This window comes from Vipera berus (genome assembly GCF_964194415.1).
Source record: "Vipera berus genome assembly, chromosome: 5".
NCBI classification, from domain to species: domain Eukaryota; kingdom Metazoa; phylum Chordata; class Lepidosauria; order Squamata; family Viperidae; genus Vipera; species Vipera berus.
Window position 1 is genome coordinate 50,518,630 of NC_138207.1, and position 27,845 is coordinate 50,546,474.

The window sequence follows — 27,845 nt, forward strand, 5'->3', positions numbered from 1 at the left end:
CGGCGCTGTTTCGGGCAAAAATTACTCAGCTGAGCCACGGGCAGCCCGGGAAGGCTGTCTCCGGCGCCGCGAAGCCACCGGAAGTCGTGTCGGAAGGAAGTCTGCTTCTTGAAAGACAGAATAGGAAAAGAGAGAGAGAGAGAGAGAGAGAGAGAGAGAGAGGGGGGGGGGAGGGAGGGAGGGAGGGAGAGGGTATGAGACAAATAATGTGTGTGTTAACTTGAAAAGATTTTCCAAAATGTTCTAACATAATACTGCAATGCGGGTAGGGTGGTGATGGTGGCATTTTTAAAAGGCTAGTGTACTGATTCATATGTCTCAGCATGTGAGAACTAATATAGTGCATTGTCTAGAATGGATAAAAGAAGTCCAAGTTCACATTTCTACCATTACACTCAATATCCACATTGAGGAAAGCCAGGTCCACTACAATCTATAGATTTTCTATTTATAATTTTCAAATTTCTCTGCCTTCCCATTTCTAGAAATTGTATCTCTGAATGAAATATATCTATTAAAAACAAACTTCCCATTGGTCTTGTTAGGTTTTGATTACATACGCTATAGTTTGGATGACCAGCTACATTTGTCTCTTGTAACACTTCTCATGGGTACAAATTATTGGAGAGAAAATTAATGCTAGACTGCCAACGATATCAACCGGATAGACAGTAAGAAAATGATCAAAATAAATTCCACTGGGGCAGAACTCTGCCTATATCTCTGACCTGCCTAAGGATAAATGTCTCTGCCAGATGTTGCAATTAGGTAGTCGAATCAGCATACAGTGGTGTATAAACGGTCAGAGGTCTACCTAGGAGCTTTCATAAATTGAGCCAGGCATATAAATCAGAAAGCAACTGGCAGAAGCAGAAGCAGATATCAAAGACAAGGCAAGATGGTAACAGAAGCACAAATGCTTAACAAATGGAACAATTTCATGTAGAAGAACTTTTACCTTAGTGTTTCTGCATTACTCCTCTGTTCCATTTGAGTATTTTGATTTATTGCCCAAAACTCTTTTTGCTTAGTTTCTCTCTAATTTGGATACCGAGGCTTCACCTCCATGGATATTTGCTCTTTTTCATTTCATATTCTATCTCCCGAGTCAGTTACTTTAAGTCAGAGCTGGAAATGTTGTCATTACCTTCAACTGTGTGATGGTGAAATTTCTTGAGAGTCAGGTTCTGATATTTGAAAAGCAGAAATTAGGCATATTCAGCAGAGTACATGTGCTGGTTAACTTGTTGGAAAATGCCTTAATCTATAGAAAGATAGGCTGAAGGTAGTTGTGTTATATGACTATAGTTCAATTTTATATTTTATTTTGTAATTAGCACCCAAAAGGAAAGCCGGAAAAGCCAAGGGTCTACTGTATGAGGAATAGAAAAGGGGTCTAATTTTTTCATCCCTATTCCAAGCCCAATAAAAATGGTTTCTGCAAGTTGCATTTCAAGAGAAAAATCCCCATTAAAATCAACTGAGACTTCTCTTGACATGCAAATTGCAACAATGAAAACTTGGCTTTGGGCTTTTCCAAACTGCAATCTTAAACTGCTAGAGCAGGGGTCTTCAAACTTGGCCCTTTTATGACTTGTGGATTTCAACTCCCAGAATAACTGAGCCAGCATGCCTGGCTGAGGAACTCTGGGAGTCGAAATCCACAAGTCATAAAAGGGCCAAGTTTGAAGACCCCTGTGCTAGAGTCTCTATATAAATCAGCTAAACATGAAACTGACTTAAAACATTTTGGTTCTGCACTTCAGCCCCTTCTTTTCCTTTGATCTTTATGATGGCCCAATGGTCTATCTGAATCACATTTATCATAGCATCTGGTTGGTGGATTCTCCTGTTCCTTTATTCCTCCTGGACTGGTCAAACAAACCAAATAAGCACAGTTGTACCATTTTTCTTCAGTCAGAGGATAATCCTGCCACAGTGCATAGTAACTAACTGGAAACAAAGGATTTGTTTACAATGGAATTAAGCCCAGCAGGTAAACTGGACTTTAGCCCCTAGTTTGGCAGCCCCTAGTTTAAGAATGTCTGACTTAAAGGCAACCCCTAGTTATAGACAGGCTACCTATTGGTAAAAATGACTGATGACTTTGTTATTACTTGCATTGATGAAGCATAGAAGCCCCACAATGCTTTCAGGAACTGCTGAAGCTGGGCATTTACTATACAACACTTTTCAGCAGTTCCTCAAAGCTTTGTATGTTCCTTAATGCTTTGACACCTTGAGGAAGGATAATTCCATGCATCTTTTTCAGTAATAGGCCAGTCTGTTTGTAAGTACAGGTTCTGACTTTAACACAAATTTGGGTTAAAGACAGAGTTAGGGAACAGAATTTGTTCTTAACCCGAGGGTGACTTTCATGTATTATTCAATAATATGAGCATTCATTCATTGATTCATCCATCTCACATCCAGGATTCTTAAATTAAGCAATTTGTGTCTGTTAAATGACCAATGATACAGCGCTATTAAATGGATTGTAATAACATCTATTGATGAATGGTGAAGTGCTAATCAGCAAAAACAGGTGTAGGTTTCAGATAGCTTGATAGTTTTTGTAAGAATCTGTGATTGTCAATTACAAAGCCATTCATTCACCTATATCAAGGGTAGGCAACCTTGGCTCTTTTATGACTCATGGACTTCAACTCCCAGAATTCCTGAGTCAGCATAGCTGATTCAGGAATTCTGGGAGTTGAAGTCCATGAGTCATAAAAGAGCCGAGGTCGCCTACCCCTGACCTATATATTATATGACATGGTTGTGACTTCTCTGCTGATTTTTTCAACAGCTGCCATACTTAAGACAAAATAGAGCATTGGTGCATTAAAATCTGTTAGGAATTTTGCTTGAGATATATCTTTAAACACACACATATGCAGAATACTTCTCATAGTTTCAGGATGAAGTCACCCTAAAACAGAGATTATAAATTAGGCAAATTTAATTTGTAAAATATAGAGGAAGTTCCCAATGAATCTCTGTCTCTATTCTCCCTGGCAAGAGTCTATTAGTCTATTAGTCTCACAAACTGATCAGGCTCTGAATGAATGCCATACAGTAAAATTCTCCTGTAGTGTTTCAGTTTGGTAAAAGAAAAGTTGTTTTATAGTACTTTTGAAGGAAAATGGATTTTTAATGAAAATATTAATTTAATATTGTATTTAACTCAAGATGGTTAAGAAAACAAATATCTGATTTTTCATATCCAGCAGCCCGTAGTCTCCATTTTTTTTCCTTATATATCAGGAAAATCCCAAGGGAAGATATTACATACCACTGGGAAGCATTAACAATCTGGAAAGTTTCAGAATGCTGGAAAAATGAGTAACAGTAGCAGTAACAGAAAAAAGAGAAATTTAGGATACATTCTTTGACACTTTGAAAATAAAGCAAAGAGAGGCAGAAGCCTTCCTTAGAGGGAAGGAATCTGAGAAATTGCAAGGCAGATTTTGTAGGCTATTATACCAAAGCTGAGTACTCCAAGTATAGATGAAAGGGCTCATTAAGTTGGAAAAAAAGAGTGCTCCATTGGCTATCCACTTAAAAGCAATGATTGCAAGGCTGACTTTTGTGAGCAGATTTTTTTTTAGAAAAAAATGTAGCAAACATAGATATCTTGAAGAGGGAGCAATGGAAGCAAAAGATAAAACATTTATAATGATATCTTAATGGATATTCAATGCTTGCATCCTCCTGGGTGAAGTTGCTGTGACAGGGTGGAAGTTGCATTGCAAAACTATGATGAATGTTTGGTCATTTTGATATCAGTGTGGGCTGGTAACAAATGCATTGTGGTAAAAAATACATTAATATTTATACCCCAAATGAGAGAAAATGGCAGGATAGTTTAGACCACAGGCCCCCAACCTTTCTGACTTTGCGGACCGGCAGCAGTGGGGGGGAGAGAGGAGATGGTTCCCCATGAGTGGTGGATGAACATATGCATGCAGCTCCCTTTGCATAACACACAAATGAGCTTTGCATGCAAGTGGTGAGTGCGCGTGCATGCAAATGGAGCTGCATGCACGCGCACTCACCACTTGTGTGGCTCGGTTCTGAATGGCCCTCATTCAGATTTAGACTTTCTGATTTAGATTTTCAAAGAAGAGGAACATGCAGTGGAGTTCCAGAAGAATTTTCATTGTTTCTTCTGCAAGATGACTGCAAGTTAGTGTGTAATTCCTTGAGAAGAACTCAATTGAACAATGTAGTGCTTCCTATCAATTAAACAAAGGTGCAAAGGCTTGCATTGTTAATGAAATATATCCAGATGTATTTATATAAAAGGCGGCATGTTTCCAGCAGTATCTTTAACTACATTTTGTATCTGCAATATAATAAAGTATTACTACCTATGAAGATTCATTAAGTTACAATATTGAGAATCTTAGCTTTCTCCGTATTCATTTCTTGATCCTATAATACCCCAAATTGTATGGATAAATATTAAGCTCTCCTTTGGGTGATTTCAAATGAGTTGTTTCAGAAAGTTAATGGAAGATGCTTTTCATCTGTTTCCTTTCTATTTCTCTTCTTCTCTTAGGTGATTCTCATTCTTACAAAGCTGCATGACTTCAATTTGGGAAGCGTTACTGAAAGCTCACTTTGGAGGTAAGCAGATTACATGGTATCTTTTTCTGAGTAATAGACAATGAAAGAAGACAAAGGAAATGTTGTGAGGAACTGAACACATATTACTTCTTTGCCCTTCTGAGCAGGAGAGTTTTTGTTGTTTAAAAACCCTGTTGTGACAGTTACCAATAATATATTTTGAACTTATAGCCAAGCACATTTTTGGAAGAAGATGTGTACATTTTTTCTGTAACTAGAATCTAAATCATCATATGAGGATAATACTAAAGTATGAAAATGATCTGATATTAAATGCTCAAAGAATGTTAATATTATCTTGAAGAATTAATTAGATGTGTCCAAAAAGCTTCTGCAGACCAGACATGACTATGAAAGCTGTATAGCAAATATTGTACTATAACATCCCTATCCCTCCTCTAAATTAAGTTCCCCGCTGATATTATTGTGTATATGTGAGTTCCTTTATAAAACCTGAAAGTGGATGTCACAGGATTAGAAATGCTAATTAGCCATGAAGATAGGTATTTTCTCGTGAAAGCATAAGAAGTTAAGAGCAGCAGGATTCTGTTGTATTACACCTAAGATTGATTTCATTCAGTATTTTGCTGTCATGGTAACATCTATTTACCTTGGAACCTCCCAAGCAGCCAACATTCAGATAAGCAGGGATTAACAACAGGCAAGCAATCAAGTAGAAAACTATATCCTAATTAAGACTCTGTCAAAGAGAAAACCCCATTGCCACCAAAAGCAGCAGTCAAGCTACTATATATAAATAGGGAGCAAGCTTCCTGCTCACTTGCACTGATGTTACCTAGTTGGGTAATGAAATGTCTGCAAGCAAACAACTAAGCTCAGATAGTACCAAGGACTCCACAGTTTTTATAATGTGCCCAAAATCTCTCGAAATAAAAGAAGCAGCATGGATTGGATTCTGAAATTTAGGATTTGTCAGACAAAGGTTTAAGCTACAAAGTAGTTCAGTATAAATAAACAAATGTGTAAACCACGCCTTTAGTTTTTACAGGTCAGCACATGTCAGGTGACAGTATTAGTCTTCCAGAGTAGGTTTGCTTACATGATAAGCCAATACGTGATCTAGATTCTGTCTATTGACTTTTTGTCCTCTAGCCTTTCCCCCTCATCTGAATTTTTTTAAAAAAATAGGATTAGCATTAGTATTGCAGGCTAACTCTGCCCATAGCCTGGAGTTTGATCCTGAAGGGCTCAAGGTTGACTCAGCCTTCCATCCTTCCAAGGTCAATAAAATGAGGATCCAGATTGTTGGGGACAATATGCTGACATTGTAAGCCACCCAGAGAGTGCTGTAAAGTACTATGGGCACAATATAAGTCTAAGATTGCATTGCTATTGGTGAGAAGTCACTTTAATTATATTTAATTTAAACAAAATGGAAATGAAAGAAATGAAATCTGATTTTCGCAATACCCATTCAGATGTAAAGGCAGACATCAGCTAGCAGTATCTGAGCTACCCTCTATTTTTGGAAATAGGTTGACTGTAGCTATTTCAGTGATTATGAGTATTATGGCTATTTGCCAATCCAAAGTATAAAGAAAGTTATGAATGGTAAAGGACTGGTTAGAGCTATCATAATTGTTTCAAGTCAAAAGGAAATCAAATTTAAGAGGATCTTTAAATAAAACCTTTTGCTAATTAAGTGCAATGACAGTATATTGCTCCTTAATTTCTATTAATCAGTGTCAGCTATGCTTTCTTTTAGCTGTGGTTTAATGAATTATTTACAAATATATTCCCTTTGTAAATATATTCCAGTCTTCATCAATCTAGTACCCTCCCAATAGTTTGGATTCTTCAAGTTTTGATACACTGGTCTCCCTGAAGGAAGGCTGTGATAAATAATTCAGTTTCATTATAAACTGAGTGTGACCAGCAACAAAGGGCATGCTTACTTTAGGAAACTTTAAATATGATAAAAACAGAGATCCCAAAACCAGATTGTCAGGAGCAATGCTTTAGGAAAGGTGACTAAAGTTTTGTTTTCAAGGAGTCAACATTTATAGCAAACCACAGTGGTAACGCAGATTCAGTTCTCTAAAACATATCAAATTAAGGCAGGTTAATCAGCCTTTGGGCTGCATTCATGTTGTTAGAAACATGGCAATTAAAAAAGAATTCTGTTTCCATTTTATGAAGGTTTATGGAGTTGAACTTCACTATGGATCCCTGGCCTTTATTAAAATGCCTGCAGAATCCCAGGAAAGTCTTTATGGGTTCACAAATCATACTCCCAGTTGATCCATTTCTTTTGTCCTCTAATTGATGTATCAATGACCTTTCCATGGGCCAGCAAATTTCTGAGATACTGATCTTTTCAGATTTTTTTTTTAGCCGAGAAACCTCTAAGACTAATTGTTGAGATTTTCCAGAAAATATTAGTTTACAAATTTTAATGACACTCGTGATTTATTAATGTACTCCTCTTGCATCTGCTCCTCTTTATTCCTTGGTGGAATTCCTGCTGAATCTGAGTGAATTAATAAAAAAACCTGCATATTATAATAGTGTTTTAGCTTGGCTGTTAATTAAAAGCTCCTTGACACTATTCAGTTGTTTTCATTTCCCTCTTTTTTCTTTTTCTTTCTCTCTCACTGATTTCACTATGGGAGTCTTTAAAGTCTAGGCAAGCCTAAATTGCCAGAACAGGTTCTTTTTTGGGAACTCAAACTGATTATTGTGTTTTGTAAATCTTCCTGCCCACCTCCCTGCCTAAACATAGCACTGAGCGTGTAGCTTTATTTGTACATGACCAATTTGCATGAATTGTTACTGTCATTGGGTTTGTAATGTTGCATCTGCTTATCCAGTTATACGTGGCTGTAGGCAGGTTTTGAAAGACTAGGAGTAGAAATAATGGACAATTTCCTTTCTCTTGACTTCATAATAGAAAATGGAACGTTTTTTTCTTACTCTAGGTGAAGCTAATGTCCTATTCCATTCAGTAATGTAAATTTTGAACTGGGAATCTATTTAGATTATTATTATTTTTCAAAAGTACTAAAATATTTTAGCCTTGGGTTGTTTTGCCTTGTTACTTTAGCTGGAATTTGACTGTTCTTTCCTTTTGTGTCTCTCTGTGTGTATGTGTATGTGAGTGACTTTTGTATAATTAGGAACCATTTGGGAAAGTCTGGACAAACGAGCTTTTTGTCCTTATTACCTATTTTTTGAAGAATATAGATGAAATATGGCATTGCCAAGTTCTCTTGATTTGACGTACGGTATATTGTTCTTCAAATAGCTGCTTCTACATGAGACATTTCTAGCACTTATATATTTTGTTTTTTCATATTGAATCTCTTTGGGATGTCAAAATATTTTAGTACCATCCATATTATGCATGTTTTGTTCAAACCTCGGGACCATCAGAGACAGAAATGTTCTAATGCTATGTAACATAGTTTCACGAGGGCACCTAATATATATGACTCTTGATAGTGTTCCAGTAATACATTGAATCTGTCATTGGATTTCCAATGTGGAAGAAAGAGGTGATACATGGGTACTGAGTGACATAATTAACAGTTTTATTACATTTCTTTCTACAACAAGATCTATAGCAAGGCCAATTAAATATAGTAAAAAATCAGTATTTGCTCTGTTTCACCTTCACCAATCTATCAGATGGGAGCTTGCCCTGAACACAAATTATATCCCCACAAAAACAGCTTTTAGTTTGGGAGGTCTTTCAATTCTTTTATCAGGATCTCACCAGAAAGTCCTGCAGATTGAGTAAAAGAGATATCATTGCATTATTCAAATGAAATGAATACTATTTGTCTTCCACTGATCTTTTCTGTTGAAGCAGACTGTCAGGTAACAGGAAATCACTTTTTAATATGCCCATGTCTACACAGAATGCACATTGTAGTTTCCTTCAGGTTACCTCTAGACCTTACGTGAACTTTTCCTTTTCTATATCCATTTGGGGTGTAGGTTATCCAAATCATGAATAATCTTTTTCTTGTACTGCTACAAGTTCTCTGCTCCTTTCAAGGAACCCATCTAATATAGTTCAAGAAAATTGGACTTGGAGTTGCAAACACTTGGAACCAAATTTTGTTATGAGTTATTGAAAGTCTGCCAAAGAATTCTTTTCTCGTGCTTAATCAGCAAGTTTAGGTTATTAATCGAACATCAAATAAAATGTATTTAAAGTTATAAATAAGTTCAATAGAGCCACATATAATTCACTGGGAAAATGAGATCCAGAACAGTGAGACCATTATGGAAATGGTTATCATTTTTTAAATGTTGAAAAATCTAATTTTCAATGTTACTGAATCTAATTTGCAGCCCAGAGAGCACATACTTATGTGCTGATCTTAAAGCTCTAGAAGAGAATCTCAGACAAATGATTCATAATGTTTAGGACAGCAACTGCAGAACATTAGGTATGTGATTTCTATTACCAATATAATAGTAGCAAAGAAACAGGTCAGCAAATAATTGGGTTATTATTAGCAGACAGCATCTTTACATAGCTACTACAGCATAGCTACAGTAGCTGCCTACTGATACTATTGTTCTTTACTTACTCTGATAAGTACTAGATGACTGAGAGGACATGACAATAGTATGGAAAATCGTATCTGGAATTTATAAGAGCAACTTCTAATACTACTCCAACATATATCTTCATAGGATCCATAGTTTCTGTCCAACATGTAGCTGCTTAATAGTGGACATATAAAGCTTCATCAAGTCTGGAGCTGGCTTCTCAGATGCCTTCACTAGTTCGCAATCTTACTCCAGTTTGAGGGCACTAAACAAATGAAGAATATTTTGCATAGTGTGGATAGGCAGGACACAACAGGCAGTAAGTTGTATTGAATGCTAATTAAGTAATTAAAATAATTCAAGAAACTCTATAGTTATTTTTCAGAAACACAATTCACTCAGAAAACTGTTTAATATTCTTTGTAGGATGGTAGGTAATGCTTGGTTATATACACTAATTATTGGTTAAAGCAGTTGGACATCTTACCAAATGATAGGCTTTCTAAACAACATTAATAAAACTTTTTTTTCTTTCCCAGAAATTAGTTCCTGTTGTTTAAGAGATAGATGTAACAGCTTGATGAGTTAAGAATCAAAAGTATAAACTCTTGAAATGTTAAATTTCTTGTACGTATATGTATGTATATACTGTATAAGTGTGTATAATATAAACATATAATATTCATATAAACAGTCTTGATACCCAACATTATGGCTTATGCAATAAAACTGATGATGAGATTTGGCATTTTCAAATTGTAGTTTGTAGCTAAACAAAACTAATTACCCTTTGGAGTCCTTGATAAATGTATGATGTAAAACTGAAGTTTTTGACTTAGAATAATTACTTTACAGTTTGTCAAAATATGCTCTTTTCCAATGAGTGTGTTTGTTGAGTTATTGTTTTATGTTGCAGACATATCCCTGACAACCCATTCATGCGTACCTTCTACAAAAATTTGCTCATTTACTTGTGCATCTACCATATTCAAGGATTTGTGATTAGGAAGATGGAAAATAGATCACTTTAGAATATCATTATTATGTCTGCGAAAAAGGCTAATAGGATCAAAGTTGAAGGCTGAGAATGTTCTGCTCTAATATGTGTTTTAAAATTGACTGTGATCTAAATAGCATTTGTAGTGAAAAAAAATTTTTGTGTGTGTGCTGGTGATTTCACGAACATAGTATTTTGAGGCTGTAAATTTCACGAACATAGTATTTTGAGGCTGTAAAACATTTGTGAAAGAAACATTTTGGGGATAGATACTGTATTTGCTGCTGCATTTGGGGATCAGAATTTGCCCCACTCACTCTGTTGAATCTTGGATATATAACTTGGAGCTTCAAACAGGCTTAGTTGTGTTAGAAATGTACATAATTACAATATAGCTACATATATTCTGACAGTAATATCATAACCTCTAACATCTGATTTTATATATAGACAAATTTTATACAATTACAAGTAATTTTCCAATTGCTTTTCCCTTTTCTTTAATTTATTGTTGCATGTAAGAAGTTGTCTGGCAGGTTTCCAGAACTATTCATTTCATGTTTCACAGATAAGATATTCTTGTGCATACATGCTACTTGCTTTTTCAAGCAAAGATAATTATTTTGACATACCATACTCATTTGTGAAAGGTCTTCCATACTGCTTGTGTTACTTTGAACCAGCCAATCACTAGCAATATAATAAAAGTTGTAAAGACTGTAATAGTTTAGTTTAAATGTCATGGGTCCGGGTTACTTACGGGAGCACCTGCTGCCGGCGTCAACTTCCCTTCGTCCAGTGCGCTCCCACAGAGAGGACCTCCTCAGGGTGCCGTCGGTCAGAGAGTGTCGGCTGGCGGCCCCCAGGGGGAGGGCGTTCTCTGTGGGCACGCCAGACCTTTGGAATCATTTACCGGTTGAGCTCTGGATGGCTCCCGACCTTCGCTCTTTCCGCCGTGACCTGAAAACTCACCTATTTGAACAAGCCGGCCTGGTCTGATGGGTTTGGGGTATTTTAATTGTAATTTTAATTAACTTTTTACTGCAATTGGGCTATTCTATTTAATTCTCATTTTAACTTTTGTATATTGTATTTTTATTGCATTTTATTGCCCTGTACACTGCCCTGAGTCCTTCGGGAGAAGGGCGGTATAGAAATTAAACAAACAAATAAATAAATAAATAAATAAATAAATAAATAAATAAATGCACACAAATACATTTTTAGAACTTCAGTCAATCAGAATAGAGCTGGAAGGGACCTTGGAAGTCTTCTAGTCCAACCCCCTGCTCAAGAAGGAGTCCCTATACTATTTTAGACAAGTGATTGTCCAGTCTCTTCTTAAAAACGTCCAGTGATGAAGCATCCACAACATTTGAAGGCAAGCTGTTCCACTGGTTAATTGTCCTCACTGTTAGGAAGTTTCTCCTTAATTCCAGGTTGCTTCTCTACTTTATTAGTTTCCATCCATTGTTTTTTATCCTGCTCTCTGGTGCTTTGGAAAATAAGTTGATCCCCTCCTCTTTGTGGCAGCCTCTCAAATACTGGAATACTGCTATCTAACTGAAAAACTGCTATCTAACTTGTTATCTAACCACTGCCATTCATCTCATATTCAGAAAAAAATACCTTCTAGGAGGCAATCAGGCACACTAGCAATTGTTTTAGAAAGAGCAAGTATCCCAAAAGAAGGTAATGGAGTTTGTAAATGGGGACAGGTTTGACATATGTAAGAAATGGGAGAAACACTACAAATAGTGAAGGTAGATAGTAGCCTTTGGATAGTTGTTTATGGTGCTTCTATGCCCTTTCCTTCTTTTCAAACCTCATCATCTCTCCATGACACATTGTTCAGAAAAGGATGATTGCAAACTGGGACAGGATGACAGGCCATGCATTTTCCAATGAATTGTTGCAGTAGGATCGGTGGTCTTGAAATAAATCTCAGCATCAATACACTTTTAGTTTTGAAGCTTACTTTTAGCAAAAAAAAATCAGGGCCTATTTTAAAATGCCAGAAAATTGTTACAATTGGCATCTGAAAATAAAGATTTATTTTGGCAGTTCTGAAATGTTTCAAACAGCATTTTCTCCATCTCTCTAGATTGAAGAAGAAAAAAAAAACAGTTGCAGCTTGTGGTATTACTGACTTGGCTTTAATTTTGGCTGGTAGTTCCCAGATTCCAACATAAATGTGTATTTTTTTCTTGCTGGGTGAGCAACTTTTTTGGATCCTCCAATTGTATCATTTGCAGCTAATATGACCAGTGGCCATACCTACTAACAATGGTAAAATCTATAGTCAGAGGTCTGGGAGGGGAAAAGATTGGAGAAGTTTGTTCTATTGTATTAAGTACCTTGTTTCTCAATACTTCATTGCTATTCAGAAACCAGCCCTACCATCTGAAAAATGGTGTAATCATCTGGAGATGATGCTTCTATGTATTTTACATCCCCAATAATTAATATGTGGTTAGTATGGTCTTGCTGTTCAGTTAAGGCATTCGTGAAAGTGAGATATATGTGCATTTCTTAGGTTAGTCTCTAAATCTGTGAGGATAAAAAAACCCCAGAATACAACAAAATATTCACTGCTACACCATCACAAACAATATCATACTATATATTATCACATTGCATATTCTATATACCTCAATTACCTGAGATTATCACTGTCACTTCTCCTAGCAAACTAGACTGGAAACAGATAAGCAGGCACTCAGGTATATCAGAACTTTTGATAAATAGATTTAGTGTGGGAAAGCTAAAGAAGCTACTGCAAAAGAGTTGCAGCTACTGCTGTTTATCAAAATGCAAAACCTATGTATGTATAGTGGATCTTTCTTCAGAGTTAACTGATATAACTTTTCTCATAGGCATCAATGCCTGTAGTAAAGCCACATTTTCATAGACTTAGACGTACATTTCTGTTGCTCTGCAGGTTTCTTTTTTCTGGAGAAGCATTTTTTTTATCTTCAGGCCAACCAATCAGAATCCATTATAAATGCGACAGTAGAATATGATAAGGATTGTTATTACATATGACTTTCATAAAGGTGAATAACTGGAATATGTTTTGGCAGTTATTAATTAGCACCATTACACAATCAGTTCACATTCTAACAGTGTTAGGCATACTTAATCAGTTAATTATTGATCATACAAAGTGCTTTCTCTCCAGCAATTTACAAGGGACCTTTGCAAAGATACATTTGACTATTTCTAATTAGCTGGTCAATCAAGATGTATGTATTTTGAAGAACTTGTGATAACAAATGGATAGAAATGAGATACAGTTGTTAAAATTCTTTAGCTACATGCACTTTTGAAATAAGTAACTTCTCTCAGATGGATAACTAATTCATTTAACTATAAGCTTTTGACTAGATGTTAAAATCTGGTACTAGCTTATGGAAGTTAGTTGAGGTATATAATAACAAAACTGATTTAAAATTAATGTAAGAGGATGGAGATAATTTCCAGTGGCATACTCTAAAACAGGATATGGACATTTCATTTTAATGTTCTCATAAGGAGGGCAAAAAGTGTAGAAATTGGAAACAGATGGGAACTTTGAACAGAGGTTCCATTGTGTGAGCTGAGTGGTAGCTTCATTGTGTGGTTTCTAAAGGCTAGGTATGCCAATTCAGATATTGACCTGTTATATATGGATGACCTAAAACATATGCACAGGATTCAACAAACAACCATACATGGTAAAACAGAAGGAAAGTGAAATAACAAGAAACTAAACCCATGAAGAACAAAATACTGCTCAGGAAACACTAGAAGAAGGGATAAAATACAGAACAACACACAGAACAACATACTCAACTATAAAACGAATATGTATCAAATTCCTTACCTATCCAAATTCCTTACCTTATATATATACCTGTTTGTATATAATACCACCTGTAAAATAATTTGATTTGAAAGATTAATATTTCAAGCATGATGAGAAAAATATATGGAATTTTCTTTTTGATCTTTTAGTCAAAGACAATAATAATTTACTTGGAAAGTAAATATAAAGAATACTAAAAAAGAAAGCTATTTTTGAGGAATAGAGACTAATTCTGACTCTACACATACTGTTCTGGTTGGGTTAATTTGATAAACTGATATAAATGTATCACACAAATAGAATTTAGAATCCACCATGGTGCAATAATATCATTGCATTATGTGAAATCAAGATAATCAACTTTTTAAGGGCAACTCAGATATTATTTTGATCTCATCAGGAAACAGTACCAGTGGTCTTTCCTTAATAGTAATTAGTACTGGGAACTCCATCTATAACCAACATGATAAGGTGTGATGTCACATGACTGGGCTAACTTATGACAGCAGTTCCAACAGGTCCAGTTGCTATCATCGGTTGAATCCCATACAGTTGTAGCATCCTGCAGACACATGATTGCCATTTGCAACCTCATGCCTTCTTTCCCATTGACTTTGCTTGTTGAAGCCAGCAGTGAATGTTGCAAATGGCCATTATGCATCTGCGAGACTCTGCAATGTAATTGAGAGCTGGCTGTCAAGCACCCAAATTGTGAACACATCAACTTTATATACTTAGTGTACAGAATACTTCTCTTGAATATAGTCATCTGTCATGGTTCTGACAGATGAAACTCTTCAAAAGAACTTCAAGGCATTGTTTACCTTAAAGGATTTTTTAAGGTATAAGATCTTTTAAAGCATACTATTGGCACTTACAGTACATAACTGAAGCCAAAAACTGAATTACCCTCCCCTGGGCACATATTATCAAAGCACAATTCCCTCCTCCAATTAACAGTCATAAATCACATTCCCCAATTAGCTTGAAGCGCCAGCTTTCTCTCCAGCTCTCCAGCCCGTCAATTCTTTATTAGCTCTGGGCTCAATAACCTTGATTCTCACGCTAAGTTTTTGTTGTTATGTCTAGCTGGACTCTCATTCACATCCCCCTCCCAGCATCATCTAACTCTAAAAGTGAAAGGGAAAAAATGACTACATTTCCATCTCTTGTCAATGCAAAAACATCCGATGTTAGCAGCATTGACAGTTGAATTTGTACATAACATTGCTTCCTCTGGTTCTTACAAAATCTATTCCTGCAGATTTAGGTACTGCTGCTTCTTCTTGTTGATTTGCTTGGCACCAACAGTATGATTATTATTATTATTATTATTTAAAAAACCAAATACCTTATTTTTCATTTCTTTCCTATATTGGCAAAGGCATGTAAATTTTCAGACTTTTATTACAACTTTTCATTAACTAGGATTTTTTAATTGAAATAAATATCAGGTTATTCCATAACATACTTTTGATTGTAAGCATAATAATGAACTACTTCTATTGCTTTTTTTTGTAAGATGGCAAGTAACGGCAAACATGACAAACCTGTCACAGCTTATTTTGGCCTTATAGCATGTTTGATTCACAAAAATGATCTGCCATCAGCTAGGATGATACTGGAAGGAAGCAGCTTTAGAGAAAGAGGGGGGGAAAAGGGAAATAGGGAGATGCCCATAGTGAATGGTCAATCAGAAAGAGATTAACATTTAAGTCCTTAAAATGCCTTATTATAAAGCTTCTTGGTACTCTTGATCATTTAGCCATTTTAAAAAGCTGTTTTAAAAAAGGTTTTCAGGTTTTTGAAAAAAAAACCCTAAGTGGGTTAATCTTATTGATGATTCAATTCAACTGTTTTGTTTTATTACTTTATTTTACTTTAATTTTTGACAAAAAAAACACCCAACCCCCAAATCATTTCTATCTGAAAATTTGCTGCCAAATTTTGCCTGCAAAGATTTGTATCAAGGAGAATAGCATATTATCAACCAGCTATGTTCTGTTTATCTCTGTTACACATCTCATATGTTCTGTTTATCTCTGTTACACATTTTATTTTATTTATTTTATTTTATTTATTTTAATTCCATTTATATCCCGCCCTTCTCCGAAGACTCAGGGCGGCTTACAAGCTTAGCAGTATTAGCATTTTACATATTGCTGATTTTTTATGTCTTCTGGAATAGCAGGAGAAAATAAAGTGAACTGTGGAGTTATTTCTCCAAGGGTAAACTGTTTCACAAATTCTGTTACATAAGAATTCCAGTGGAAAAAAAATACATCCAGTTGGTCACATTGTTAGGAATTTCTAGGGACAATTCACTGAAAAGCATTTTATAAAACATAAATGAGAAACTCTGTTTAAGTTTTTTTTTAAAAAAATGGTCTATCAAGTCAAGTAAAAGTAGTCAAGGAAATAAAGATGTTAGGCAGTTTTGCTGTGCTTTATTTCATAAAGATGCTGGGTGGCTTTGCTGTGCTTTATCTCAAAGGAAAAGAAAGGCTTGTTTGGATTTTTCTGAGCAATAGAGTGCATCAGATTTTATCTGTGAGGATTATTCACCATTTTCAATAAAAATGATCCAGTATTCAGAACTGTATAATTCTGAAGTATAAGCAACGATAAGCAATAAGTTTGTTGATGTATCTCTTTCTTACATTCCTATCTTTTCTACCATATTCATCCAGAAAGCTTCTCAGATTAAACTTGTAGAACTTCTATCCAAAGAGTTGTATGTTGTGCAATTAGTTTCTATACCATGATTGCTGCAGATTAAGCAGCTCTTTCAGTGAAATTCAGTAAAACCCCTATTTGGCTGACAAACGCTAGTGTTGGCCTTGAAACAAAAATACACAGGTTCATATACTTGCTCTGCTCTTGAAAAAGTTTCTGTATTTGATCTCTACCTCATTAACTTCACAGAGCAGCTGATAAAATGACAAGACAAAACAACATAACGTCATGAATCAACAGCAGAGAAGGTTTTTTTTAGCCATGACTCTGTATATTGTGTTGTGTATTCAGAGGGTTACAGAATCTTATCTAATCACCAGAAGGGTGGCATCTTATTGTGAGTAGGGGAAATTCTATTCCAAGTATCCAGAAACTGAATGGATTAAAGGACAATTTGCTGACCTAAATCTAGGAGGCAATAGGAGTCTGGAAAATTGAACACTGATAAACATTCAGAAGTATAGATTTCTCCTCTCAGGTGAGTCTCCATTTTTCTTTTACTGTTTTTCCCCTGTACTTACCAAAACTGCAATTTTCTCCAATAAACAGTTTATGTCAAGGACTTCTCAAAAACCCTGGACATTTTCAAATGTGTTTCTCTTCCTGGGGAGAAATCTTTTTTTTAAAAAAAAAAACTGAGTTCCAATGAAATGATTATTTCCTAATCCTACAATTTTCTCCATAATTTTGCAATTGACTTATTTCGCACCCTTCATGGAGTTAGTTTATGACAAAATGCTACTGATCCTTTGCTGCCCTGACCAGCTCCCTTTTAAAAGTTCAGTTGCAATGTACTGATTTGGTTTCAAAGTTAGTATTTTTACTACCCTCATTTAGTAGATTACTTTGATGACAAATGGTATGCCTTCTTTTAACAGGAAGAAGAAAAGAGTCTTGAGTTTTTATTTCTTTTCCGTTTAGAAAAGTTTGCTATGCAGACACAGGCTCTGTCCTTCTGCATTTCCCAAGTCATTTTGAAGAGAATTTCCTTAAGGTGGGTGCACAGCAGAATCTCTTGGGACCCACCAAGCCTAACTCCTTAGTAAATGGAACCCAGAGCATGCTTTCTGCATTATATGTTTGTTTGTTGTTGTTGTTAGTTGCAAAGTCATGTCCGACCCATTGCGACCCTATGGACAATGTTCCTCCAGGCTTTCCTGTCCTCTACCATCTTCTGGAGTCCATTTAAGCTCATGCCTACTGCTTCAGTGACTCCATCCAGCCACCTCATTCTCTGTCGTCCCCTTCTTCTATTGCCCTCAATCTTTCCCAGCATTAGGCTCTTCTCCAGTGAGTCCTTCCTTCTCATTAGGTGGCCAAAGTATTTGAGTTTTAGCTTCAGGATCTGGCCTTCTAAAGAGCAGTCAGGGTTGATCTCCTCTAGGACTGACCGGTTTGATCGCCTTGCAGTCCAAGGGACTCGCAGGAGTCTTCTCCAGCACCATAGTTCAAAGGCTTCAATTCTCTGGCGCTCAGCCTTTCTTATGGTCCAGCTTTCACTGCCATACATTGCAACTGGGAAGACCATAGCCTTGACTATACGCACTTTTGTTGACAGGGTGATATGTTTGTTATGGAATTCTAAATAAAATATACTTTGTTTTCATTTATCCTGGTGAACACAATGTCTTTGAAATGCTTTGTTCTGCCTAAGGTATTACAAGAAGGAACTTCCCATTTCATATCTGAAATCATATGGTTGTCTGTTATAAAAAAACATTCCAAATTTTATCCAAATTTGTCCAGTGAAATGTTTTTTCTCTTCCATCTTTTGTAATTCCCAGAGACTTTACCAGTATCCATTCTTAAGGATGGATAATGCTCTAAAGTGGATTTTGAGTGACAAAGATTAAAATAAATATTTGAATGTTGGCATCATCTAAAGGTAAAGTTTCCCCCGCACATGTGTGCTAGTCGTTTCCAACTCTAGGGAGCGGTGCTCATCTCCATTTCAAAGCCGAAGAGCCAGCACTTGTCCGAGGATGTGTCCGTGGTCATGTGGCTGTCATGACTAGACGCCAAAGGCACACGGAACTCTGTTACCTTCCCACCATAGTGGTCCCTATTTTTCTACTTGCATTTTTACATGCTTTCGAACTGCTAGGTTGGCAGAAGCTGGGACGAGTAACAGGCGCTCACTCTGTTACGCGGCACTCGGGATTCAACCCGCCAAACTGCCGACCATCTGATCGACAAGCTCAGCGTCCTAACCCAGTGAGCCACCGCGTCCCTTTTTGGCATCATCTAAGGAGATATAATTGTTCTGTGATGATAATGGAGTGGATAGTATCTCAGCCTAGGTACTGCTAACAATACTGGGGATCTGCATTCTAACTCTGATGATTTTTTTTTAGGTTTTATGTACAAATGTTCTTCCCATGTGGACATCTCATATCTCAAAAAACCTGAATGGAGTCTGAAAGGAACGTAGGTGTCTAAAACACAAAGACACATGCTCCAAGCTATTAATTTAATATAGCTATGGCCCCAAATGGCCTTGTTGAAATAATTTATAGAGTTGTTGCTTAAAAGACAAATTTATGAAATAGTAATGGCCTCCTAATTTGCATCACCTTTGGCATAATGCTAAGTTGGAATTTAAAGCATTAAAAGCTTAAGAATGACCTGCAATTTATGATGGATGAGCAACATAAGAAATGAATATCTTACCTTAGTTTCTAGACCATGCCAACACATCCATCATCAGGGCAATTTCTTTCTGTTTCACCTGAGAGCTCTTTTCTTGCTTAGAAGTAGTGAAATATTCATCTCAAATGAGTGAACAAAATGATGGCAATGGTTGTGCATGTCTTTGAAGGAAGAATAAAGTATTCTTGAATAAGCATTTAGTAAAGTTGATACATTGTAGAAACTTTATATTGATATTTTCCTAGTGATTTCTGCTTTTTATAGTCTTGACTTAAAATAGCTAGCATGCAATCAAAGAAAAATAGTCTTAAATGGTCTTATGGTTTACCATTGTTTAAGCTATATGTAATAAAGTGCTTGAAATACCTAAAAATACTTTGGAACATTCTAATCTCCAAGTAGCTTTTTCTTCACTGGTACTTATTCAGATATAAGGTTGCTATTGATAAATAATGTATGTCTTATATTTGCAAATGAACAATCAAACACTTATTTCCATTCTTATTTCTATAAAATACTAGAGCTGATAAACTTGGACAAGTTAGTTCACCTTGAACAAATTCTGGATGGAGATATTTACTGCATTAACTCCTTTTGGAGATAATGAAAAATCCGAGTTTGCAGCATTACTTGTGCCTAGCATGCGTGTTATCCCTCATAAAAATTTACATGCCTGAAAGTCCACACAAACATTCTTAACAAATACCATTACAAATACAATTGACCTCATTTGTGGTTACTTTTCAGTAGACTTTCAAAGATTATAACATCATCTATCAAGAACTGAGAAAGAATACAATATTTTGAATGCTGTAACCTACTGATGGTTCTGCTTCTGTTAAAACTGATGTGGATATATTTTTGAATACTGTTAACCTGAATTTGCTTTTGATTTTATTTCTATATTTTTGTTAAGTAGAAATGTTGGAAGATGCTTAATAAAGAAGCCCTAAGTAATAATGTAAAATCAAATGGCAAGAAACATGAGCTTCAGATTAGCTTTGTCTAATTTCATTTCATTAGAAAAATTTGTATTACAGTCTGAGCAGCATCCCAACCTTGAGGTAACTACTTGTATAATATCTGGTTGTGTGACTGAATATATAACAATGCAGTTTAGAGGAATATGTACTAACATGTACAGCAGTTGCCCTGAACCAATGCTAAACAATTGCTCAGTGCAGGAATCCAAATGAAGTATCTGTTTAGCTTTTACTTGAGGATTTCTAATTAAAAAATACCATTGCTTTTTGGAAATTAGCAGTATTGTTAAAGAGCTCCTGCTGTTAGGATGTTGATAGAAATTGAGCCATCCTCCTGCAGGTTTCTCAAGGCTAAACATATATGTTCCTTCAATCTTGTCTCATAGGACTTAATTGTCCAGTCCTCTGATCATCTTTGTTGCCCTTTATGCACCTGCTCCAATTGTCTTAAACTTGGCACAATACCTGAGGTATTATCGAATACCGGGATAAATATAAACCAACTGTTTAATAAACTTAGCTTTCGTTGGCTAACTGCCAACGTCGTCAGAGTAAAATGCTGGAGGTTTGGAAGCCTGCTTATAAGACCGGTTGTTTTTGCGTTCTGCTCATTGAGTGAGTCACGGTCTACCTGCCCCATTTGGCCATATAACTTCTAGTTGTCTCGCATCCATCTGTGTATTCCTGGATTTGGGAATCATCGCCTCTCTTGTTGTCACTCTCCTTGCCTGTCTCCTCCGTGTCTGAATGCACGTTACTGTAGGCGGGTCCCCCAACATCTCTTGTCCTATGGTCACCTCCCTCTGCTCTCTCTCTCTATCTGTGTGTGTTTGTGCGTGTGTGTGATGAATGCTGCTAATTTGGGCAGGTGAACCTTTAAACATGAATAGCTTGCCAGATAAAGCTGATTGCTATATTTAAATTACATAGTTTTCTGTAACATGTCTAGAATAGGGACTCATCTTGCAATGGTAATTATTCTTAGCATACCCATCTGAGCAAGATTATGTTCTGGGCTTTGAATCTTTTTTTATTTTAGCAATCTTTTAATCTAATCTTTTCCATCAGTGTATATTGAAGGAGTAATACAGACAAGTTAGAAATAAAGAGATCGAGATCTCTCTTTGTGGGCTGCAGTGGTGCTGTTAGATGGGAGATGTGGAAAAGCAAGAAAATAAAACACTATTGCATTGTTCATTACTTATGTAATTTCTGACCAGTTCTAGACAATGAGGTGTTACTGTCAGCTGACAGCGTCTGTTAATAGGAAATGAATGCAGAAAAATATATTAGGATGAATCTGAATCATTTGGCCGGTCTTATACTTCATAGCTGCTGGCTTGTATGGGCAAACATAACCACTTTGGAAAGTGTGGGAACTATGTTGTACTTTCAATCTCTCTATTTTTTATAACCCATAAAGCAAGACTACTACTTTTATTACAGAATATGATGTGTAATTATACCCAACTCAAAACTAGCCTATTGTACTAAGAATACAAACATTATTTGCGATTAAGTCAATATAGGGCCGCCTTCTTCTCAATTGCAGCTTCTTGAGCAGGTGATGAAACTGCGAGTGGAGGTGGGAAGGGAAGAGATACTTAGTTACATACCTAGTGTTCAGAACAATTTTATGGATATCTAGTATCTTGTCCTGAACATTTCTGAAATTGATTTGTTAGCTAATATTGTTGAATGGCATTTTTTTTATTTTGTAGAAAACACCAGTTGTGCTAACCTTGTATCTTGGCTGAAACCCAGAAATCACTGATCTGCATTCATGAGGGAGAATTACTTTACGAATATCCTATCCTTTTGCACAATTCATACCATGTTTAAATGTTGGGAAAACAATAGTTACCAAGGGTCTATTATGTCTACAAATATATCACAGTCAGTGTAAAAACAACCTAAGTTACACAGTTTGGTTTTACAATGGTTTTTAAAATAATATTTTAATGAAATTTTAACTTCTCAACCTTTCTTTGATTTTCCTTTAGGTTGCTTGCAAATTTATTCCATTCTGTTGAAAAACCAAATAGGTTATACTAGTGTTGCTTTTCCCATGCTATATCATAATAAAAAGGGAAATTTGGTTCCCTCCTGCTCATATTATGCAGCAATTTTACTCAATGTGAGTATCTTCCATTTTTATGGACTTCTCAAATTCTCAGATAGCACAATTCTTGAGACTGCTGGGACTGAAGTCTGAACTTCTAGATGTCTGTCTGTCTGTCTGTCTATCTGTATGTATGTATGTATTTTAAATGTTTATTAACTTTATGTGCCACTCATCTCATGATTTGAGGTGACTCTGAATGGCATATGCAATGACTGAGAGAAATTGGACTAAACTCAAATAGACTGGATTACATTTAGAGCTTCAATTCATGCCCTTAAAACATACTGAGTTCCTTAGGAATTATATTTAAAAAAATATTTTCTACACTTGAATGTACTTGGGAAAGTTGCATAGATAATTTGCAATGTTGTGAACATTAAAGGGATGTAGAGTCTCCAATGTGTTTTAGAAACAGTTAACATATATGCAATTAATAGATAAAAAGTAGTGACACAGATGGAATTTATATTAATGAGTTTGTCCATTTTTATAATGAAGAGACAACCTTGCTGTATGGTATCTGGACTAGTAGAAAAAATATGGTTTTGGCAACGTAGAATGCAATAAGACTTACTTCTGTAAATTAGAACAGTCACCCATTTACATAATCTCAATCAACTGCCAATAATTAGTAGGCTAATTAATATTCTTTGAATAATCATGATAATTTTGATCAAAATATTATTTTAGTTTAGGCTTAAGTATATATAACAGGCATAATCTTAAAAGTAGTATCTGTGATGGAATGTAGTCCAGAGTTGCAGGAGGGAATAGGTCTTTGCCCTCAACAATCTGGGTCCTCATCTTACTGACCTTGGAAGGATGGAAGGCTGAGTCAATTCTGAGCTGGTCAGAATTGAACTCCTGGCTGTGGGCAGTCACCCTGTAGTACTGCATTCGAACCACTGAGCCACCAAGGCTCCACAATAAAGAAATTACTGTACTCTGAAGTAACTCTTTGTATGTAACATTCTTGGTTCCTTGTCCCTAACATTAATCCTGCAATTCTGAGCTACATTCTATCACCATACATTTTTAAGGTACATAGTAGAAAAAGTTGTACTACATAATATATGTGGTTGAATATGGGTTGAATAATTTCTTGAACAATTACTTGCAATGATGTTCCTTTAAAGTTGTAAGGGATATATCAGAGGCTGAAAACCTGACACATTACAATACATTTGGATACAGTCTGCCTATTAAAAGCAGCAATATGTGAATATCATCTTCATTTAAGGGGAAAACGTTTCATATTTCATTCACCTTGGCTTTTGTTTTGTATTTGGTATTAACCTGAAATCCTGTTTGTGATGTAGTTTTGTCTGGATATATCTGTTGGAATATTATCTAAGAACTGTCACTGTCAACCAACTTGTGAGCATTTCATTCTGGAAATTGGCAAGATTTTACTCATATCTGGAAATGGGTTGGCTACTTTCCATTATCTTTGACAAATATCAATGCTTTTATGTCTCTTTATTTGGATTGCTATTAGTTGAAACTATAGCATGCAATATGCTAATGCCATACTTTATTCTTTGGTTTCACTGCTGAGTAAGATAGAAATTTAAACTTTTAACTGGATGCTGCTGAAACTGGATTTACTTCAGTGTGAAGTTACTATGTTTTCTTATTTTTATAAGAAAACATCTGTTCACAGTGTCCTATCATGAATTCTGCATGAGTCCTTTTCAATAAAGATAGAATTCCAAAATGGCTTAAATTGTTCCACAAAATGGGGAAAAAACACCTTCCCTTTTAAATAAGACAAAACTTGATTTTGATGACTGAACAATATACAACATTGTGAGTGGTAGCCATGCCATCAACTAGTTTCTATGTTTTTTATTTTTATTTTTTTGCAATTATAGTGACATTTCTTAATTTTCTTAGCAGAATGGATTTAATACCTCATTGTATAAAATAACTAGCTTTTGGTTTTCTCATGTTCTTTTGGCTGATACTCTATTTTCCCACTTCCTAATTTAACTTAAAAATAAAAATAAGCTAGCAGGTTGCCATAAAGAAAAGCAGGATTTCTCAACCAACATCACTAATAGCTGCATTTTGTGAAAACCCTCTGGTGCATGTTGAACACTGCCACTTCTATGCCACTTCTGATATTAAGCAAGTTACTTTGAAATATTGTAATAGTGCTTGACACTTGATTTTAACTAGAAATTCATAGCCATTATGGAGATAACAAAACAGAAAACCTTACCTTGCCTCACTAAAAGAAAAGCATCATACAAAATTACAGAACAATGCCTAAGGACTAGAAAAGTCTGATAATTTCTGCTTTATACGGTTTAAATATATTACCACAGACATGTCAAACTTGCGACGTCATGTGACGTCGCGCAACGTATCAGGACAGTTTTGCCATTGCCGGCAATGGGGTGGGTACGGCTTCTGGATGATGCATCCAGCCCGCGGGCCAGCAGTTTGACACCCCTGTATTACCAGAAATGCTGGAGTTGACAGTGATTTCAAAAAGAAATGACTGATTTTTTGCAATCAACTTGTGATAGAAATCAGTGCGTATTGCCCTGTGATGAATAACTGTTAAAAACATACTGCAGCAATTTCATCAAGGTAAATTAACACCTGAAGCCAAGAATTGCTGTAGTGAAAGCCCCAGATCATTATTACATCAGATGTTCTATTTCAGTTTTGGTTTCCCTCTCTATTTTGCCAGTTATGAAACTTTATTTAGTAATAATACAGAATATTCAGATACACAAAACCCCACACACATCTGCACACCCACACAAACATACACATTTCTCTCTTTTAAGAAGTACATCAACAGAACTCTGTGATATTTTATTATTATATTAGTCATTATAATCATTTTATTTAATTTAAAAGAAATGTGTATTTCTAATTAAAATGTTACTGTATCTATGAATTAACAGATAATTAATTACTGAAGCTATGCAATTATTGCTCAGTATAATATTAATAAATGTTCCAAGCAGAGTTATATTAACTTTATGAATTATATATTTTATAATTTTATATGTTTATGAAACATTTAAATGCTTGAGTTTAATGCTCCATAGATGAATGTTTAGAAATGTTAAAAAAAAGGAAAAAAGGATCACCCCTAAAATAAAATAAATATTTAATATATGACTTCCCCTTTTTAGTACTCTAACTGAATTGCAATATCTGTGAAACTGTAGTCTGTATGTTTTTATCTTACTGTACAATATATAACATTGTTTTCTTGCTTGAAAATAGTTGAGCGTCTGTTTTATATGAATACTTACACTGTTGGTTTTGCCATTGCTGCATATTCTCCAAATTTCAGTTCAGTTTCATATGGTTGGAGCTATATGTTTTAGCAATACTTTGGGGAATTTTTACATGTTCATCACATGGTAGACTGTTCCTTCTGTTTCTTGAAAAGAACAATTAGTACTGGTTGATTTGTCTACTTTGGCAATTATTCATGAGCTGTGTATTCTCTGCAGAACATTTTATACCAGTCACTTTCAAAATTTGACTTGGAGTGAATTTTATAGATTGTTCCATAGTTCTTCCCATTGCTTTATTGAAGTTTTCTCTTTAAATATTTGCATTCAATTTATCGTACATATTTTTATTTGTTCTCTATATCATATCTAAGTAGGAATGTGTGTGTGTGTGTGTGAGTGAGCTCTCTCTCTATGAGTCTCCTAATTGGCAGTCTTGATTTTGTATAAGTATTTCGAATTCTGTCACTTTGTTTAACATTCTTATCTCATTTTTGAAGTCAGTTATTACTCTTCCAGAAATTTGTAAATCTGTCGACCGTGATATGTTCTGGCTTTTGCTGAATACTTTTTGCGGTGTCGTTTAACTACTAATGAGGTCTGGATTGACCATATTTGTGTATGCAATTATTGGTAGTTCTCAATTAATGTTTGTTTGTACAGTGATCATTCAAAGTTAGCATTGAACAAGGGGTACTTACAATGGGTTCCATGTAGTTGCGGCTGTCACAGCTTCCCCATAGTCATGTGATCTCAATTTGGATGTTTGGCAACTGTCTTGCAATTGTGACATTACAGCATCTCATGGTCATGTAATCACAATTTGCAACCTTTAATGCACTGGCTTCCAGTTAAGCAAAGTCAATGTGGAGGCTGGCAGGAGATTCCAAATGATAGTCACAGGACTGTGGGAGGCTGCCACTGCATGGGATTCACTTAGTGATAGCACCTGCCAGAATTGCCATTATTAGTCAGCATGGTCACATGACACCATGCCTTTCACAAATATCTGACATTGCAAAGAACAACTGAAATTTTGGAATACAAACCTGATACCAGTCTTCACTATAATGTGGTTTAAATATAACCCTCTGAGTGCAACTGAAAGAAGAGCTCCAAGCAAATCTACAACTCTCAAGAGTACAAGTTTGGGGTGTTTTTTTAATGGATATTAACAATATTGAGAATTTCTTGAGAAAAAGGGATTTGATAGACATTCCAGTGAACAAAAAGATTTTACTTGCACACAAATTATCTAAACTTCACTGTCTTTTTCTTCACTGGATTGAACTCCTTTACTGCTGGGAATTTGGACTGCATTTCACAATAGCTAACCATGACAAACAGCTTGTTCTGTAATGCAGTTTGAAATTTGAAAGAGCAAGGTCTCTATATTTTGAATCTTGTAAAATTTTAAGTTTTTTTCCTTCCACATAAACAGAAATAATAAACAGCTTTTATTGTTTCTTGCCATTCATGTAAAGTTTTCTCCAGGAACTGGAATTGGTGTTATCTGAAACAGATAATTTATTTTGGGGAATACATTCATTTTAATAATTGCAATTGTATTAGTTCTTAGTATTGTATCATTCCCATAATATCTGCTCAGGAAAGCCCAAATGACATCATCATCTCACTCATTGCTTCCTGTAAGAAGAGCTACTAAATTAGCTACTTGCAGCAACTGTGAAGGGAGATGACATTTCCTAATTTACTTTCCATCCCTGTGATAGCACTTAAAGAAATGCAAGACAGTTGCAATGTAAGGCTACTTGGAAGGCATATTATCTTGCAGAAATCCTGGACTTCATGAGTTCTTCTTAGGTGGCAACACACGTTAGAGTAAGAGATAATTATTGATGGTGTCATTAAGACCTAGGTCCCATTTTCATTCATCCTTTTCTCTTTCCTGAAGCAAAGATACCAGTAATGTAATCACAAGGACATTATAAAAAGAACACATCACCATTGATTTTGATAAAGACACTAGGCTACCCTGATTATTGTAAATGTATTATCTGATGCTGTGTACTTGTAAATGCAGTCATTTATGCAAGCAATAATATTGTTTGCCTTACTTAATCTTCTG

The 27,845-nt window shown here is 35.6% G+C and overlaps 1 protein-coding gene across 1 annotated transcript in view; it reads left to right on the forward strand.

The window, feature by feature from the left end:
• LOC308668561 (VPS10 domain-containing receptor SorCS3-like) overlaps positions 1-27,845 on the forward strand; it is a gene marked incomplete at its 3' end in the record, with an annotated part of 516,653 nt that overhangs the window by 180,470 nt on the left and 308,338 nt on the right. Inside the window, exon 2 of the mRNA XM_081328566.1 lies at positions 4,565-4,632. Within this exon, the coding sequence (XP_081184692.1) occupies positions 4,565-4,632 (68 nt within the window). The remainder of the gene's footprint in view (positions 1-4,564; positions 4,633-27,845) is intronic.